Source organism: Tachypleus tridentatus, chromosome 1, assembly GCF_004210375.1.
Source record: "Tachypleus tridentatus isolate NWPU-2018 chromosome 1, ASM421037v1, whole genome shotgun sequence".
NCBI lineage: Eukaryota > Metazoa > Arthropoda > Merostomata > Xiphosura > Limulidae > Tachypleus > Tachypleus tridentatus.
The window spans coordinates 5686233-5703672 of NC_134825.1; the positions used below are offsets into that span (position 1 = coordinate 5686233).

The 17440-nt window shown below is 32.1% G+C and overlaps 1 protein-coding gene across 1 annotated transcript in view; it reads left to right on the forward strand.

Moving 5' to 3' along the window:
* LOC143236082 (sodium-dependent dopamine transporter-like) overlaps positions 1–17440 on the forward strand; it is a 66442-nt gene that overhangs the window by 9672 nt on the left and 39330 nt on the right. Inside the window, exon 2 of the mRNA XM_076474377.1 lies at positions 13837–14053. Coding sequence (XP_076330492.1) covers positions 13837–14053 — 217 coding nt within the window. The remainder of the gene's footprint in view (positions 1–13836; positions 14054–17440) is intronic.

The following is a 17440-nucleotide window of genomic DNA, read 5'->3' on the forward strand; positions in this document are numbered from 1 at the left end:
ATGTGTGATAGGAATATACAAGGTATTAAAAGAATAAATATGATCATGTGTGATACAAACACTGCAACCAATTAATACTCTAAATATTAACATATGTACTATACGCATTAAGGATATAAGTATAATAAATATGCCCATGTATGATACAGGCATCCAGTGCATTAATACAATAAATCTGACCGTGTGTGATACAGACCTCCAAAATATTATTACAATAAATATGCCCATGTGATACAGACATCCAAGTCATTAAAATAATAAGTATATCAAAAGCATAAATACAATAAACAAGAGCATGTGTGATACAAATATCCAAGACACTAACACAATAAATATGAACATGTGTGATATAGTCAGACAAACCATTAATACAATAAATATGACCACGTGTAATAGACACATCCAACACATTACTACAGTAAAGTTACTCCAAGACATTAATACATTAAATATGTGACAGAGATATCCAAGACATTAATACAATGAATATGATCAAGTGTGATACGGACATATAAGATATTAATAGAACAAATATGACCTTATATGATACAGACAATCCCCCAGTGGCTCAGCGGTATGTCTGCGGACTTACAGCGCTAAAAACCGGGTTTCGATACCCGTGGTGGGCAGAGCACAGATAGCCCATTGTGTAGCTTTGCGCTTAATTCGAAAACAACAACAATGATACAGACATGCAAACCATTAATACAATAAATATAACCATGTGCTATAGATACGTCTAAGACATTACTACATTAAATATAATCTTGTGTGATACAGATATCCAAAACAGGAATGTAATAAATATCACCATGTGTGATACATGCATAAAAGACGTCAATTGAATAAATATAACCTCAGGTAATACACGTTGTGAAATTCATTGTGTAAAAATCTTGGAAATTTGATCGTGTGTAATACAGATTTCCAAAACACTAATACGATAAATATGACCGTATGGGTTACATTCATACTAGATATTGTTACAATAAATATGACCTTCTGTGATACAAATATAACAATGGGTGGCAAACACATCCAAGACATTAATAGAATAAATATCACCATACGTGATAAAGAAATCTAAGACATTAATACAAGAAATATTCCTTTGTGTAATACAGACATATAATGCATTAAGGCAATAAATACAGGCCTGCAAGATACAATTACAAAAAATATCACCATGTATCACAAGGACTTCCAGGAAACTAATACAATAAATATGAATATGTGTGACTCAAAATCCCAATACACTGATACAACAAATACTATCATGTGTGATACACGCATCCAACACATGAATACAATACATATGGCCATGTTGTTAAATACAGACATCCAGCACATTAATGTAATAAATATGGCCCCGTGAGATACAGACTTCCAAGACATTAACAGAATAAATATGACCATGTGTGATACACACATTCAAAACATTAATACAATAAAAATGGCTACGTGAAATACACATTTCGGAAAATTAATACGATAAATACAGTCATGTGTTATACATATATCATCGAAATTAATACAATAAATATTACCATGTGTGATACGGACATCCAAGAAAATCATACAATAAATATACCCATGTGTGATACGGATATCCAAGACAGTCATAGAATATACATAACCATGGACAATACACACATCGAAGACATTTATACGATGAATATGAACATGTGTAATACACACATCCAACACATTAATGCAGTAAATATGGCGATGTTTGACAGAGATATCCAAAACATTAATACGACAAATATGACCAAGTGCGATACAGACATGCAACCTTTAATATAATAAATATGACAACGTTCAATAGACACATCTAAGACATTACTACAATAAATATGACCATGTGTGATACACACATCCAAGACATTACTACAATAAATATGACCATGTGTGATACACACATCCAAGACATTTATACAATAAATATGAATACGTGTGATACACACTTCCAAGACCTTAATACAATATATCTGGCCATGTGTGATACATACATCCACGACATTACTACAATAAATATGACCATGTGCAATATTGACATCCAAGACATTAATACAATAAACACCACCATGGGTAATACACGTATACAAGCCATTAATAGAACAAATATGGCCATATGTGATACGGACATCCAATACTTTAATGGAGTAATATCGTTTAAAAAATACGTTTTTCTGAAATAATAAAATCTAAGCATTATTAACATTTTCCTTGACTAAGCTCTAAGAGCTTGCGGGTAAAACACTTTTACAGGCGCATGGAGATCTGAGATAGAAAGAATTCAACGTAATATATCTAATAAAAATTAAAACGTCACTCAACCATAAATTCACTTTTGGTAATAACTATGCTAGCAGTATATATATATATATATTTTAAATTAGTTGTGCTAGTTGTATTTGTATATTAAAACATGTATCCCAAGTTGTCCTATCTATATATAATAATCAGTCTGTTGCCGTTGAACATTATAAAATAAATAAATCACTTTTATTTATAGATCTGAAATTACATGTAGATGTTATATCACTGTAAGGAAAAAAATAATTTATAATCTTTATGCCTTTACATTTCAAAATTATTATACTGATTGCAGCTCTACCTATTAATATAATTATTTACTTATCATAGCTGTATATTTTAAAACAGTTATAATTGTACATTTTCATAAATTTCATTTAAAAAACCTTTCAACCAAAATAATCCTTTCGATATTCATTATTTTTAATTTCCACAAAGGGTCTTCTATTGTACAATAATAATAAACACATTATTTAATGTTACAGTACGTCCACCAACTGTGTATCAACACATTATTTAATGTTACAGTACGTCCACCAACTGTGTATAATCACATTATTTAATGTTACAGTACGTCCACCAACTGTGTATCAACACATTATTTAATGTTACAGTACGTCCACCAACTATGTATCAACACATTATTTAATGTTACAGTACGTCCACCAACTGTGTATAAACACATTATTTAATGTTACAGTACGTCCACCAACTGTGTATAAACACATTATTTAATGTTACAGTACGTCCACCAACTGTGTATCAACACATTATTTAATGTTACAGTACGTCCACCAACTGTGTATCAACACATTATTTAATGTTACAGTACGTCCACCAACTGTGTATAAACACATTATTTAATGTTACAGTACGTCCACCAACTGTGTATCAACACATTATTTAATGTTACAGTACGTCCACCAACTGTGTATCAACACATTATTTAATGTTACAGTACGTCCACCAACTGTGTATAAACACATTATTTAATGTTACAGTACGTCCACCAACTGTGTATAAACACATTATTTAATGTTACAGTACGTCCACCAACTGTGTATCAACACATTATTTAATGTTACAGTACGTCCACCAACTGTGTATCAACACATTATTTAATGTTACAGTACGTCCACCAACTGTGTATCAACACATTATTTAATGTTACAGTACGTCCACCAACTGTGTATAAACACATTATTTAATGTTACAGTACGTCCACCAACTGTGTATAAACACATCATTTAATGTTACAGTACGTCCACCAACTGTGTATAAACACATTATTTAATGTTACAGTACGTCCACCAACTGTGTATCAACACATTATTTACTGCTACAGTACGTCCACCAACTGTGTATAAACACATTATTTAATGTTACAGTACGTCCACCAACTGTGTATAAACACATTATTTAATGTTACAGTACGTCCACCAACTGTGTATAAACACATTATTTAATGTTACAGTACGTCCACCAACTGTGTATAAACACATTATTTAATGTTACAGTACGTCCACCAACTGTGTATAAACACATTATTTAATGTTACAGTACGTCCACCAACTGTGTAAAAACACATTATTTAATGTTACAGTACGTCCACCAACTGTGTATAAACACATCATTTAATGTTACAGTACGTCCACCAACTGTGTATCAACACATCATTTAATGTTACAGTACGTCCACCAACTGTGTATCAACACATTATTTAATGTTACAGTACGTCCACCAACTGTGTATCAACACATTATTTAATGTTACAGTACGTCCACCAACTGTGTATCAACACATCATTTAATGTTACAGTACGTCCACCAACTGTGTATCAACACATTATTTAATGTTACAGTACGTCCACCAACTGTGTATAAACACATTATTTAATGTTACAGTACGTCCACCAACTGTGTATAAACACATTATTTAATGTTACAGTACGTCCACCAACTGTGTATCAACACATTATTTAATGTTACAGTACGTCCACCAACTGTGTATCAACACATTATTTAATGTTACAGTACGTCCACCAACTGTGTATAAACACATTATTTAATGTTACAGTACGTCCACCAACTGTGTATCAACACATTATTTAATGTTACAGTACGTCCACCAACTATGTATCAACACATTATTTAATGTTACAGTACGTCCACCAACTGTGTATAAACACATTATTTAATGTTACAGTACGTCCACCAACTGTGTATAAACACATTATTTAATGTTACAGTACGTCCACCAACTGTGTATCAACACATTATTTAATGTTACAGTACGTCCACCAACTGTGTATCAACACATTATTTAATGTTACAGTACGTCCACCAACTGTGTATAAACACATTATTTAATGTTACAGTACGTCCACCAACTGTGTATCAACACATTATTTAATGTTACAGTACGTCCACCAACTGTGTATAAACACATTATTTAATGTTACAGTACGTCCACCAACTGTGTATAAACACATCATTTAATGTTACAGTACGTCCACCAACTGTGTATAAACACATTATTTAATGTTACAGTACGTCCACCAACTGTGTATCAACACATTATTTACTGTTACAGTACGTCCACCAACTGTGTATAAACACATTATTTAATGTTACAGTACGTCCACCAACTGTGTATAAACACATTATTTAATGTTACAGTACGTCCACCAACTGTGTATAAACACATTATTTAATGTTACAGTACGTCCACCAACTGTGTATAAACACATTATTTAATGTTACAGTACGTCCACCAACTGTGTATAAACACATTATTTAATGTTACAGTACGTCCACCAACTGTGTAAAAACACATTATTTAATGTTACAGTACGTCCACCAACTGTGTATAAACACATCATTTAATGTTACAGTACGTCCACCAACTGTGTATCAACACATCATTTAATGTTACAGTACGTCCACCAACTGTGTATCAACACATTATTTAATGTTACAGTACGTCCACCAACTGTGTATCAACACATTATTTAATGTTACAGTACGTACACCAACTGTGTATAAACACATTATTTAATGTTACAGTACGTCCACCAACTTTGTATCAACACATTATTTAATGTTACAGTACGTCCACCAACTTTGTATCAACACATTATTTAATGTTACAGTACGTCCTCCAACTGTATATAAAAATGTAAAAGTACATTTAATTTCTATTTACTTTTATGCTTAATATATTTATTGAGGTTTTCTTATGGTCTTATCTTTTTGGGTAAAGATGTTATAAAAATACTCTTTGAAAACAATCATTATTACGGTTAAAAACACACTTAAAATCAGTACGGATGTCAGTAAAGGATGTTTACTTGTAAGGTTATGTTTTTGACATTAATGTTTGAATGTATTCACCATATCCTCATCATATAACCGTATGCAGTGCGATAAGAGTTTCTGCAACTACTATGGCTACTTTTTCGTTATCGTTCCTAAGTTTTTGATTTGTTTCGAGAGAGTAGTGACTAAGATTTGGTCGCTTAATTAACTGAATGATGGAAGTAAACACAATTATCACTAGGGAGCTCACGACTTTATTATCATCACTTTCTTGCAGTTAGATTTGTTACTTGTATTTCGAGTTTGAAACTGTCCGTATGAAAAGTGCCTATATCTTGTAGGAGTACTACCTTAACTTCAGTTTCCACATATTGATGGTGGTATCAGTTACTGACATTATAAAATGAAGATATTACTCAATATATCCTACCTTATACAATTTTTGGAATACAAATAAATCATTTTTGTCATTTGAACATTAAATACTTTAAGCTTCTTTGTTTGTTTTTGTTTTTGAATTTCGCGAAAAGCTACTCGAGGGCTATCTGCGCTAACCGTCCCTAATTTAGCAGTGTAAGACCAGAAGAAAGGCAGCTAGTCAACACCACCCGCCGCCAACTCTTGGGCTACTTCTTTATCAACGAATAGTGAGATTGAGCGTCACATTATAACGCCTCCACAGCTGGGAGGGCAAGCATGTTTGGTGCGACCGGGATTCGAACTCGCGACCCTCGGATTACGAATCAAACGCCTTAACATGATTGGCCACGTGTTAATAAGGTTCAAGTAGCAACAGGTTCCAGTGCCTTATCTAACAAAAACTGTTTCTGTTCACTTTAAACCAGAAGAAGATCTCATTCTCTCAGCAAGTTATAGTGTGGTTCTGATTTGTTTCTATAGTATTAACTTTTCTTCTCTCAGCTGGTTATAGTGTGGTCCTGATTTGTTTCTATAGTATTAACTTTTCTTCTCTCAGCTAGTTATAGTGTGGTCCTGATTTGTTTCTATAGTATTAACTTTTCTCCTCTCAGCTAGTTATAGTGTGGTTCTGATTTGTTTCTATAGTCATAACTTTTCTTCTCTCAGCTAGTTATAGTGTGGTTCTGATTTGTTTCTATAGTCATAACTTTTCTCCTCTCAGCTAGTTATAGTGTGGTTCTGATTTGTTTCTATAGTATTAACTTTTCTTCTCTCAGCTAGTTATAGTGTGGTCCTGATATGTTTCTATAGTCATAACTTTTCTCCTCTCAGTTAGTTATAGTGTGGTTCTGATTTGTTTCTATAGTCATAACTTTTCTTCTCTCATCTAGTTATAGTGTGGTCCTGGTTTATTTCTATAGTCAGAAATTTTCTCCTCTCAGCTAGTTATTGTGTGGTCCTGATTTGTTTCTATAGTAATAACATTTCTCCTCTCAGCTAGTTATAGTGTGGTTCTGATTTGTTTCTATAGTCATAACTTTTCTCCTCTCAGCTAGTTATAGTGTGGTTCTGATTTGTTTCTATAGTCATAACTTTTCTTCTCTCAGCTAGTTATAGTGTGGTCCTGATTTGTTTCTATAGTCATAACTTTACTTCTCTCAGCTAGTTATAGTGTGGTTCTGATTTGTTTCTATAGTCATAACTTTTCTCCTCTCAGCTAGTTATAGTGTGGTTCTGATTTGTTTCTATAGTCATAACTTTTCTTCTCTCAGCTAGTTATAGTGTGGTCCTGATTTGTTTCTATAGTCATAACTTTTCTTCTCTCAGCTAGTTATAGTGTGGTTCTGATTTGTTTCTATAGTCATAACTTTTCTCCTCTCAGCTAGTTATAGTGTGGTTCTGATTTGTTTCTATAGTATTAACTTTTCTTCTCTCAGCTAGTTATAGTGTGGTCCTGATATGTTTCTATAGTCATAACTTTTCTCCTCTCAGCTAGTTATAGTGTGGTTCTGATTTGTTTCTATAGTCATAACTTTTCTTCTCTCATCTAGTTATAGTGTGGTCCTGGTTTATTTCTATAGTCAGAAATTTTCTCCTCTCAGCTAGTTATAGTGTGGTCCTGATTTGTTTCTATAGTAATAACATTTCTCCTCTCAGCTAGTTATAGTGTGGTCCTGATTTGTTTCTATAGTCATAACTTTTCTTCTCTCAGCTAGTTATAGTGTGGTCCTAATTTGTTTCTATTGTAATAACATTTCTTCTCTCAGCTAGTTATAGTGTGGTTCTGTTTTGTTTCTATAGTCATAACTTTTCTTCTCTCAGCTAGTTATAGTGTGGTCCTAATTTGTTTCTATTGTAATAACATTTCTTCTCTCAGCTAGTTATAGTGTGGTCCTGATTTGTTTCTATAGTCATAACTTTTCTTCTCTCAGCTAGTTATAGTGTGGTCCTAATTTGTTTCTATTGTAATAACATTTCTTCTCTCAGCTAGTTATAGTGTGGTCCTGATTTGTTTCTCTATAGTAATAACGTTTCTTCTCTCAGCTAACAATGTGATTCTGTTCAGTTTCATTCAATATACATTATCACTAATACATCTTGTTAACTGAAGGTTTTCATTCAATTTTTATGTGCTTTTCAGCGTTCAATATTATTTTCAAGTTTCAATACTCTTTGTCTTGTTCGTGAAGTTAGATAAACTGGAAAATGCACAGTATACACATATTGTAAGGCTTAAGCTACTAACAGAAATAGAGGTGGCTTAGCTTTCTAAAGTAGTGACAATGAAACAATGATTGATATGAGAATCAATAAAAACTACCTCTTCTGTAAACACGTAGAACAGAGAAAATAAATTGATGAACACGAGATGTATGTGTTGATATCGTAAGTACTCCTTGTGTACGGTATTACAGATGTATGTGTTGATATAGTGAGTACTCCTTGTGTACGGTGTTATAGATGTATGTGTTGATATAGTGAGTACTCCTTGTGTACGGTGTTACGGATGTATGTGTTGATATAGTGAGTACTCCTTGTGTACGGTGTTACGGATGTATGTGTTGATATAGTGAGTACTCCTTGTGTACGGGGTTACAGATGTATGTGTTGTTATAGTGAGTACTCCTTGTGTACGGTGTTACAGATCTATGTGTTGATATAGTGAGTACTCCTTGTGTACGGTGTTACAGATGTATGTGTTGATGTAGTGAGTACTCCTTGTGTACGGTGTTACCTGTTAGATCGATTTACAAGCTCAAAATAAAACAATCGATCTTCCTTCAAAATTTCAAACATGTCCTGAAAATTAACAAAAAGGTTATAATATGTAAGTTTTGCTACAATTTCTATATGAACTAATAAAAACCCTACATATGAAAGAAGGTTCATTTCCCAGTATACCAAACATTAATAATATATATTACAATACTGATCTACTATTAAGTTTCTCAAGTTCAAGAAGGTCATATACTGATGTTTTTTGTCTGCAAGAAAAAATGCCAGGAGTTTCAAAACTTCCCCTAAAGTACACTGAACTTTACAGAAGCTTAACTCATTGGTAGTTTTGGCTTCACTCCATCTTCTTTATTTTTATCGTGTTTATATATACATTTAGCGTAACTATTTCTTCACTGCTACAACTATAACAATGGGAAGTTTCCATAGCTTATGTTTGGATTAATATCATTTTTCTGTAAACTATATTTCTGTGGCCAGAATGATTTATAAAGGAAATTTCTGTTTAGGTTTTTAAAAGTTTCAAATTTGAACCTAAAATTGTGTACAAGCAAAACACCTATAACTAGTAGATATTGTGAATGGTACTCAGAAGACATATGAACAATATAGTCACGGAACAATATTCAGTTGCCAAAACCCAATACGACTGCATTTAGTACACACTAAACCATCTAAAACCCGAAGAAGAGAGAAAATTTCATTTAAAACATCTCTTGTTAACGTAGATTACAGAGCATTGAAGAAACAGAAACTCCAGTAAATGTTAGAATTTCCAAGCGTAATAATCAAGCAGTATTTGCCAACACAGCCTAGGATAGTCTATCATGCCGGAAAAGATCATATCATAGTTTTAAGTAATACGAAAATAATAAGATATGAATCACACGTTATGAAAAATAAAGATAAAAGAAACCTTATACGTAAATCTAACTGATGCGACACTTAGTCAACCTAGCACAGAACTCAACAAAACTCTATAAAACATTCACTTAACGTGTGTATTCGACTCTCATAACTAGGTACACCCCAGTCAGCCGGATAATAATCAACCTTTCACCAAGATGATCCAAGATCGAATCCCAGCTTTTAAAACTACAGACATCGGTTTTCGTAAGACTTCTTTAAAAACGACAGCAAGATAATGTTCTGTACAAAACTAAGTAGTTTCTAGTTATAAACATGTTCTAACGCACTAGCAAGTACATTTATCCTACAGATATCTGTTAACCTGCACAAACACAGCTGAAGATCATTTATTCTAAACTTCTTGGGGAAGGTGAAATAAAATAAACATTTATAGAAACATGAATTATTAATCAACTTAATGACAATCGTGATGTTTTCTTTTTGTAAAATAAAATAATTGTTAAATTTTTCTTATGGCTTTATTTGTGTGGAAACTTTTCATACTATATATATATATATATGAACGGGCTCAAAGTGAACTACAATTCTGTGTTGTTGCTGATTTCAGAGGCCGGCTTGCGTAGCTATAGATAAATCGATTGAGTTCAACCAGTACTTGTGAGTACATGAAGTACACGTTGTGCAGTAGGGAGGCGACATTTCGAATAATGTTTATATGATCAATTTCAGTGTTTAGGTCTCTAGGTTAAGGTCGTATTCATCAGAAATAGCTTCTTTATTCGTTTTTGTAACTATTTTTATATTTTATTTGAACGTTTCGAATGTTGTAAGAACTCAAAAATGAAGTGTTAACATGATTCAAAGTTTACGTATTCACGTCAGATATAAAAACGAAATTCTTCTATTTTCACTTTAAGTTAAAAAATACAACAGCTAATAACAAAGTGAGATTTGATTTTTTTTCAAATAATCATTAAAACGTTTATCAAGATATATATTTTGGAACAAAGCTATTCATAGAATAACAATATTTTAGGTATATTTTTCTCTTCATAAACTGAATATGCCGTGGTATGTTTGTTACTCTATCTAACCTTTTCTGTACTCAAACGCTTCATGATTTTTAATTAGGTAGACAACTTACGTGTACTAATTATATAACCGTTAGGATAGAGGTTTATAAGGGTTTCTATTTCAGTTTTATCAAGACTGTTTGGACCTACGTGTTTTTAGCACACCATGAATATACTTTCGGTTAACTAACGCTCATAACAATATCGTTTCGAATACGTAAGCCTACTTTAGTTTATGAGGCACTGTCAGCTGTGTCTGACTGCTTCTTCCCAATCAAACCCGAGCCTGTTATACTTGGAGAGATTCCGGCTCGAGCCAAATAGTTTCTGATGTAACAGAGACTAAAAATAGAGTATTTGTTCTTGCCAGAGTACTTTTCCATTAGTTTATGTTACACTTGACTTGACGTATGTTTAAAATAAATTGTTTAAGTTAATCACGTGAAACCTATGCAATGCCTTTCTTTCACCTAGTAATTTGTCACCGTTTGACCTAAGAAATACAACAAATGTTAAAAAACATAAAAACATTTTAGTAATATTAAAAACCTATTTCGAGACAATCTTTAGAATGTTATATCACAAAAGTGCTTTCTTTAGGGCTAAGATAAATTAAAATTTATGTTTTTAGTATTATCCTACTATTTGTAATTGTTACTTAGCAATTAAATTATAATACCTATTATAATAAAACAACAAATCGTACAGGAAGAGAACTGACAGTGTAACATACTTTCTTACGTTTTTACTGGCAAAACCATGGTAATAATAATCCAATCATTTACGCATCGTAACACCGTATTTACGTACGTCGGTTCTGTATATGTATATATATATATATATATATGTACACAAGTGTATAGTGAAATGTATACTTGATGCCAGGGTAAAAGCTGTTAACCCTAAACCTGTACTTTCTGTTTTCATATAATTTTACTGTTTATAATTTAAATCTTCAAGTTTCTGAATAGAAAAGGTAATAACAATTAGAGAAATGTACAATTTAGTTCAAACACATAGATTATTTTTACTGGTCACCATAAATGTGGTTTTAATGAAATTGAATGCTGAATCATAGCTGTTAAGAGATCAATAAAACACCACACAGAGCCCTCTGTTGGCAAAATAACTTGCTACATAACAGGCTTGTATTGTGTACTGCCTTTCTAGTGCTCGTGTTCTAAATATTCTTTGTTCTGAGCTGCGTATTGCGTATTGATCTGTGAAATAGCATCCAATTTTTAACACCGGTTTGTGCTGAAGGCCACGACGGCTGAATTATCCAGTCATTTAAGTTACGATAAATACATAATATTTAAATTACGATAAATACATAATATGTAATTGAAACTTATGCCTTAAAAGAGAATACGTTTTTGATTTTTAACTATTTTTCAAAACCTTTTCATTGTAAAGTAAACTTACGACTTAGAAAAGAATGCTTTAGTAAACACTGATAACAACATATTTCATTCTAAACTTGCGTCTTAAAAAAGTAGTGCTTCTGTAGACGTAAATTCTTGATACGTTTCACAGTTTTTTTGTTGTAATTTAGAGTGATTTGTCTATAGAAAAAGGTTAGTTAGTGAACGGTTCCCATTAATCATGAACACTATGAATGTGAAATTGCTAATTTAATTTTAGGTAATTTTTAAATTTAAATAAGGCGCAGTATACATTATCTGTACATGAACAATCACATTTATATGTTTATCATTCCAAGTTGTTTATTTTGGACAGTAAAGATACTGTTCTTACCAACAAATAGTGTCACCAAATTTTCACTACTTAGCTGTTTGTTTTCATAAAACGTATGTCTTACGAAGTATCTTATTTAAAGTGTTAAAAAATAAATATGTAATTATTTAAATTAAAACATAACATTAAGCCTACTTTTGCATGCTATATTTATGGCAAAGCTGCTTAGATTATCTGTCGTTGTTAAAAAGGGCAGCCAATTAGTTCCGCATTACAAACAACCAATCACACTGAGGGAATGACTGTCATTCTCATAGCTTTCCGACAATTCAACTTACGAGGAATATTTTGTGATGTAACTAAGATTGGAAGCCAACTACAAAATCCAGAACTCTCTTTCATGTAGGGCCAACCTCTAACTAAGCTGATTTCATGAGGTGTGTGTGTGTGTGTGTCTGTGTATTAACAATACATGTCAATAACTATATTTTAACCAAACTTTATTTCATGTTCATAAAAATAAAGCAGTTCATTTTCAATACGTTATTATTGTTAAACATTGAACTACAAACCAATAGCATAGACCAGTACACTGGATGATTGACTAACAACATAGATCTATAAACAAATAACATAGACCAGTACACTGGATGATTGACTAACAACACAGATCTATAAACCAATAACATATACAAGTACACTGGATGGTTGACTAATAACATAGATCTATAAACCAATAACATAGGCCAGTACACTGGATGGTTGACTAACAACATAGATCTATAAACAAATAACATAGACCAGTACACTGGATGGAAGACTAACAACATAGATCTATAAACCAATAACATAGACCAGTACACTGGATGACTGACTAACAACATAGATCTATAAACCAATATCATAGACCAGTACACTGGAATGTTGACTAACAACATAGATCTATAAACCAATAACATAGACCAGTACACTGGATGACTGACTAACAACATAGATCTATAAACCAATAACATAGACCAGTACACTGGATGGCTGACTAACAACATAGATCTATAAACCAATAACATAGACCAGTACACTGGATGGCTGACTAACAACATAGATCTATAAACCAATAACATAGACCAGTACACTGGATGGTTGACTAACAACATAGATCTATAAACCAATAACATAGACCAGTACACTCGATGACTGACTAACAACATAGGTGTTGAACTTGCAACACGCATAGGCTTAAATAAAAGTATGTATACAATAAAATCACAACACTAATAACAAATATAAACAGATGTTAATGCTGGTTTAGAACCGGCAGTGTAGTCTCCTTTATAATCCAGTTACTTTAAGAGCAACTAAGACGTACAAACAGACTGTTTTAATACTTGTGTTTTATTTTCCAGACAGACGAGGAGGAAGGCACATTTCTACGTAAAAACAGTGACCTGCCACTGTCTATTAACGAAGCCTGTGAGTATGAGGAAAGCAGTGAGAAAACAAACGAAGTCGAACGAGGAAACTGGACTGGAAAGTATGACTTCATTCTGTCCCTTCTCGGCTATTCCGTGGGGCTTGGAAATATCTGGCGTTTTCCATACTTGTGTTACAGCAACGGCGGAGGTTAGCAGCTTAGAGAAATCTATATCTTAGTGTTACTTACATTTACACTTTGTTATAACAGCGGTAGTATATCACAGTAGTCTAGACTTTAGTATTAGTGAGATATAATGTGTTATAACAGCAATAGCATTTAGTATATGACAGAAGTCTAGATATTAGTGTTAGTTACACATAATCTGTGTTATAACAGCAATAGCATTTAGTAGATCACAGGATCCTATATTTTTATATATAATCTGTGTTATAGTAACGGTAACATGTTTAGTATATCACAGAATCCTATATTTTTATATATAATCTGTGTTATAGTAACGGTAACATGTTTAGTAGATCACAGAATCCTATATTTTTATATATAATCTGTGTTATTGTAACGGTAACATGTTTAGTATATCACAGAATCCTATATTTTTATATATAATCTGTGTTATTGTAACGGTAACATGTTTAGTATATTACAGAATCCTATATTTTTATATATAATCTGTGTTATAGTAACGGTAACATGTTTGGTAGATCACAGGATCCTATATTTTTATATATAATCTGTGTTATAGTAACGGTAACATGTTTAGTAGATCACAGGATCCTATATTTTTATATATAATCTGTGTTATTGTAACGGTAACATGTTTAGTAGATCACAGAATCCTATATTTTTATATATAATCTGTGTTATTGTAACGGTAACATGTTTAGTATATCACAGAATCCTATATTTTTATATATAATCTGTGTTATAGTAACGGTAACATGTTTAGTAGATCACAGGATCCTATATTTTTATATATAATCTGTGTTATAGTAACGGTAACATGTTTAGTAGATCACAGGATCCTATATTTTTATATATAATCTGTGTTATTGTAACGGTAACATGTTTAGTAGATCACAGAATCCTATATTTTTATATATAATCTGTGTTATTGTAACGGTAACATGTTTAGTAGATCACAAAATCCTATATTTTTATATATAATCTGTGTTATAGTAGCGGTAACATGTTTAGTAGATCACAGAATCCTATATTTTTATATATAATCTGTGTTATAGTAACGGTAACATGTTTGGTATATCACAGAATCCTATATTTTTATATATAATCTGTGTTATTGTAACGGTAACATGTTTAGTTGATCACAGAATCCTATATTTTTATATATAATCTGTGTTATTGTAACGGTAACATGTTTAGTATATTACAGAATCCTATATTTTTATATATAATCTGTGTTATAGTAACGGTAACATGTTTAGTAGATCACAGGATCCTATATTTTTATATATAATCTGTGTTACAGTAACGGTAACATGTTTAGTAGATTACAGGATCCTATATATCTCAGTACCATCGTTAGTGTTTAAAGAAATAGCTGTTGAAGTTTCATCCGAAGGGATCTGTGACAAGTTTCTATGACTGCTTAATGAACTACTTAATGTACAGACAATTCTACTATTTATATGTAATCTACACTAGAATCTCATGAGTCTTATTGAAAAAATTAAATCCGATATTGTTTCTCGATTTAGGCAGAAACAGAAACATGCTGACAAAATTAAAGCAGATGAGTAAGGTGTATATATATTTTTTAAAGCAAAGACACATCGGGCTATCTGTTGTGTTCATTGGGAGAAATCGAACCCTTGATTTTAGCGCCGTAAGCCCGAAGACTTACCGCTGTCCCAGCAGGGGACAGCTGAGTAATCCATAGAAACAATTACATGTACTTTGCAATATTCAGTGAAATCTCAATTATATAAAAGTAGTTACAACTTTAACAACACATCCTGAAATACTACGGTTCATACGCAGTTCTGAAACAGCTAAACATTTTTCCAGCACAAGACGCTCGCTTTAATGGAATAAACACACAGTTGTATATATTGTCCACCATTGGAGACTTACATATGTTAAAAAAAAGTTCTCAGAATACAGTTCTTAAAAGCCAGCAATACATTGGAACATATTCTCATGAAAACTGATAAAAACAGTATTATCTTCCTAACAAACAATTCAAATTCATTAAAGTTAGTGCTCTGTCAGGACCGCGCTCTATTCTCATAAGCATTTTTTTCTCTACAAAATGCAAACCTTACGAAGTGTCTTGATTATTCCCACTTTTTGCCATTGCCCCATTCTATTATTCTTCAGAAAAAATCTATTACATCATGAGTAGGAAGAAGAGAAGGCATTATCTTACAGGCCTTCCTGGTAAGGCCAGTGGTTTACACTCATGATGAAGATAGGCTCAGAATGTAATTTTAAACGTCTTGAAAAACAGCAGAAAAAGTGAATACAAATCTTACATAGTTGGGTTGAAAGCTTTTGAATGCTGATTCAAATATTTAGACTGTTTCACTGTAATGTGCTACTCTGTATAAAAGTTATTACAAAGACATTATTTGTACGACACCCGAAATTAGAATTCTCTATGTCCCCGTAGTTTGGTGATAGGGATAGCTATAAATGCTACTAAGAACAATATATAGCACAACATAGAATTCGATAAGGTAATAAGGCATATTAATATGAAACCACTCTTTGTCTAACGCGTATTAACAAGTAATATAGTTATCTGAGGTGTGCAACCTTACTTCATTTATACTGACAATTAAAAGTGGTCTGTTTGATCTTCTCACCAGTTCGTTTCGTTACAGTGTTTATCACAAAATAACCAGATGATTGTGGAATAAATTATTATAGACCCTATCGTCTTATAGAAACATTTTTTTTTCTAAATAATGTATGCATTAAGTTGCTTGAGTATCCATGTAAAACTTAGTAGCATTTGTGGTCACAACAAGATATGTAAAACTACCTTCAATGTTGTAATTACCAACACTAATTACACTATGTAACAAAATGTTTACTTCTTCTTGTTCCACGACAGAAAGTGTTGTTTCCCAATTGCTTATGCCTAAAGTAAATGGAAAAGACCTATTTTTCTATTTAAACTTTGCTTTTGTAACCGGGGAGCGTATAAGGAAAACATGGTGGGAGACTATATTTAGGGGCTGATAAGTGAAAGTGGTTTACATTACAGTCGCAAATCTTGAAAAACTACTCACTTCTAAACATTTTTGTACAACTTTATTATAAATACATATAAATCTTGATTCATATGTTGTTTTATTCAGACCTTATGTAAATGAAAATATGCAAATTTGCCCGTTCTTACATATAAAATAGGTTAATTTCTAAATTTCATTATCCAGGTCACGAAAGCAAAGTTTGAAGGGAATAATGGTCATTTTCTGTACTGTTACAACATAAGCAATTAATAAATAACACATACTATCCAGGAACAAAATTTGTGTTACATAGTGTTATTACTGAGATTTCCTATGTGTTGTATTTAGAAAATGAATGAATTCATTTACTTATTT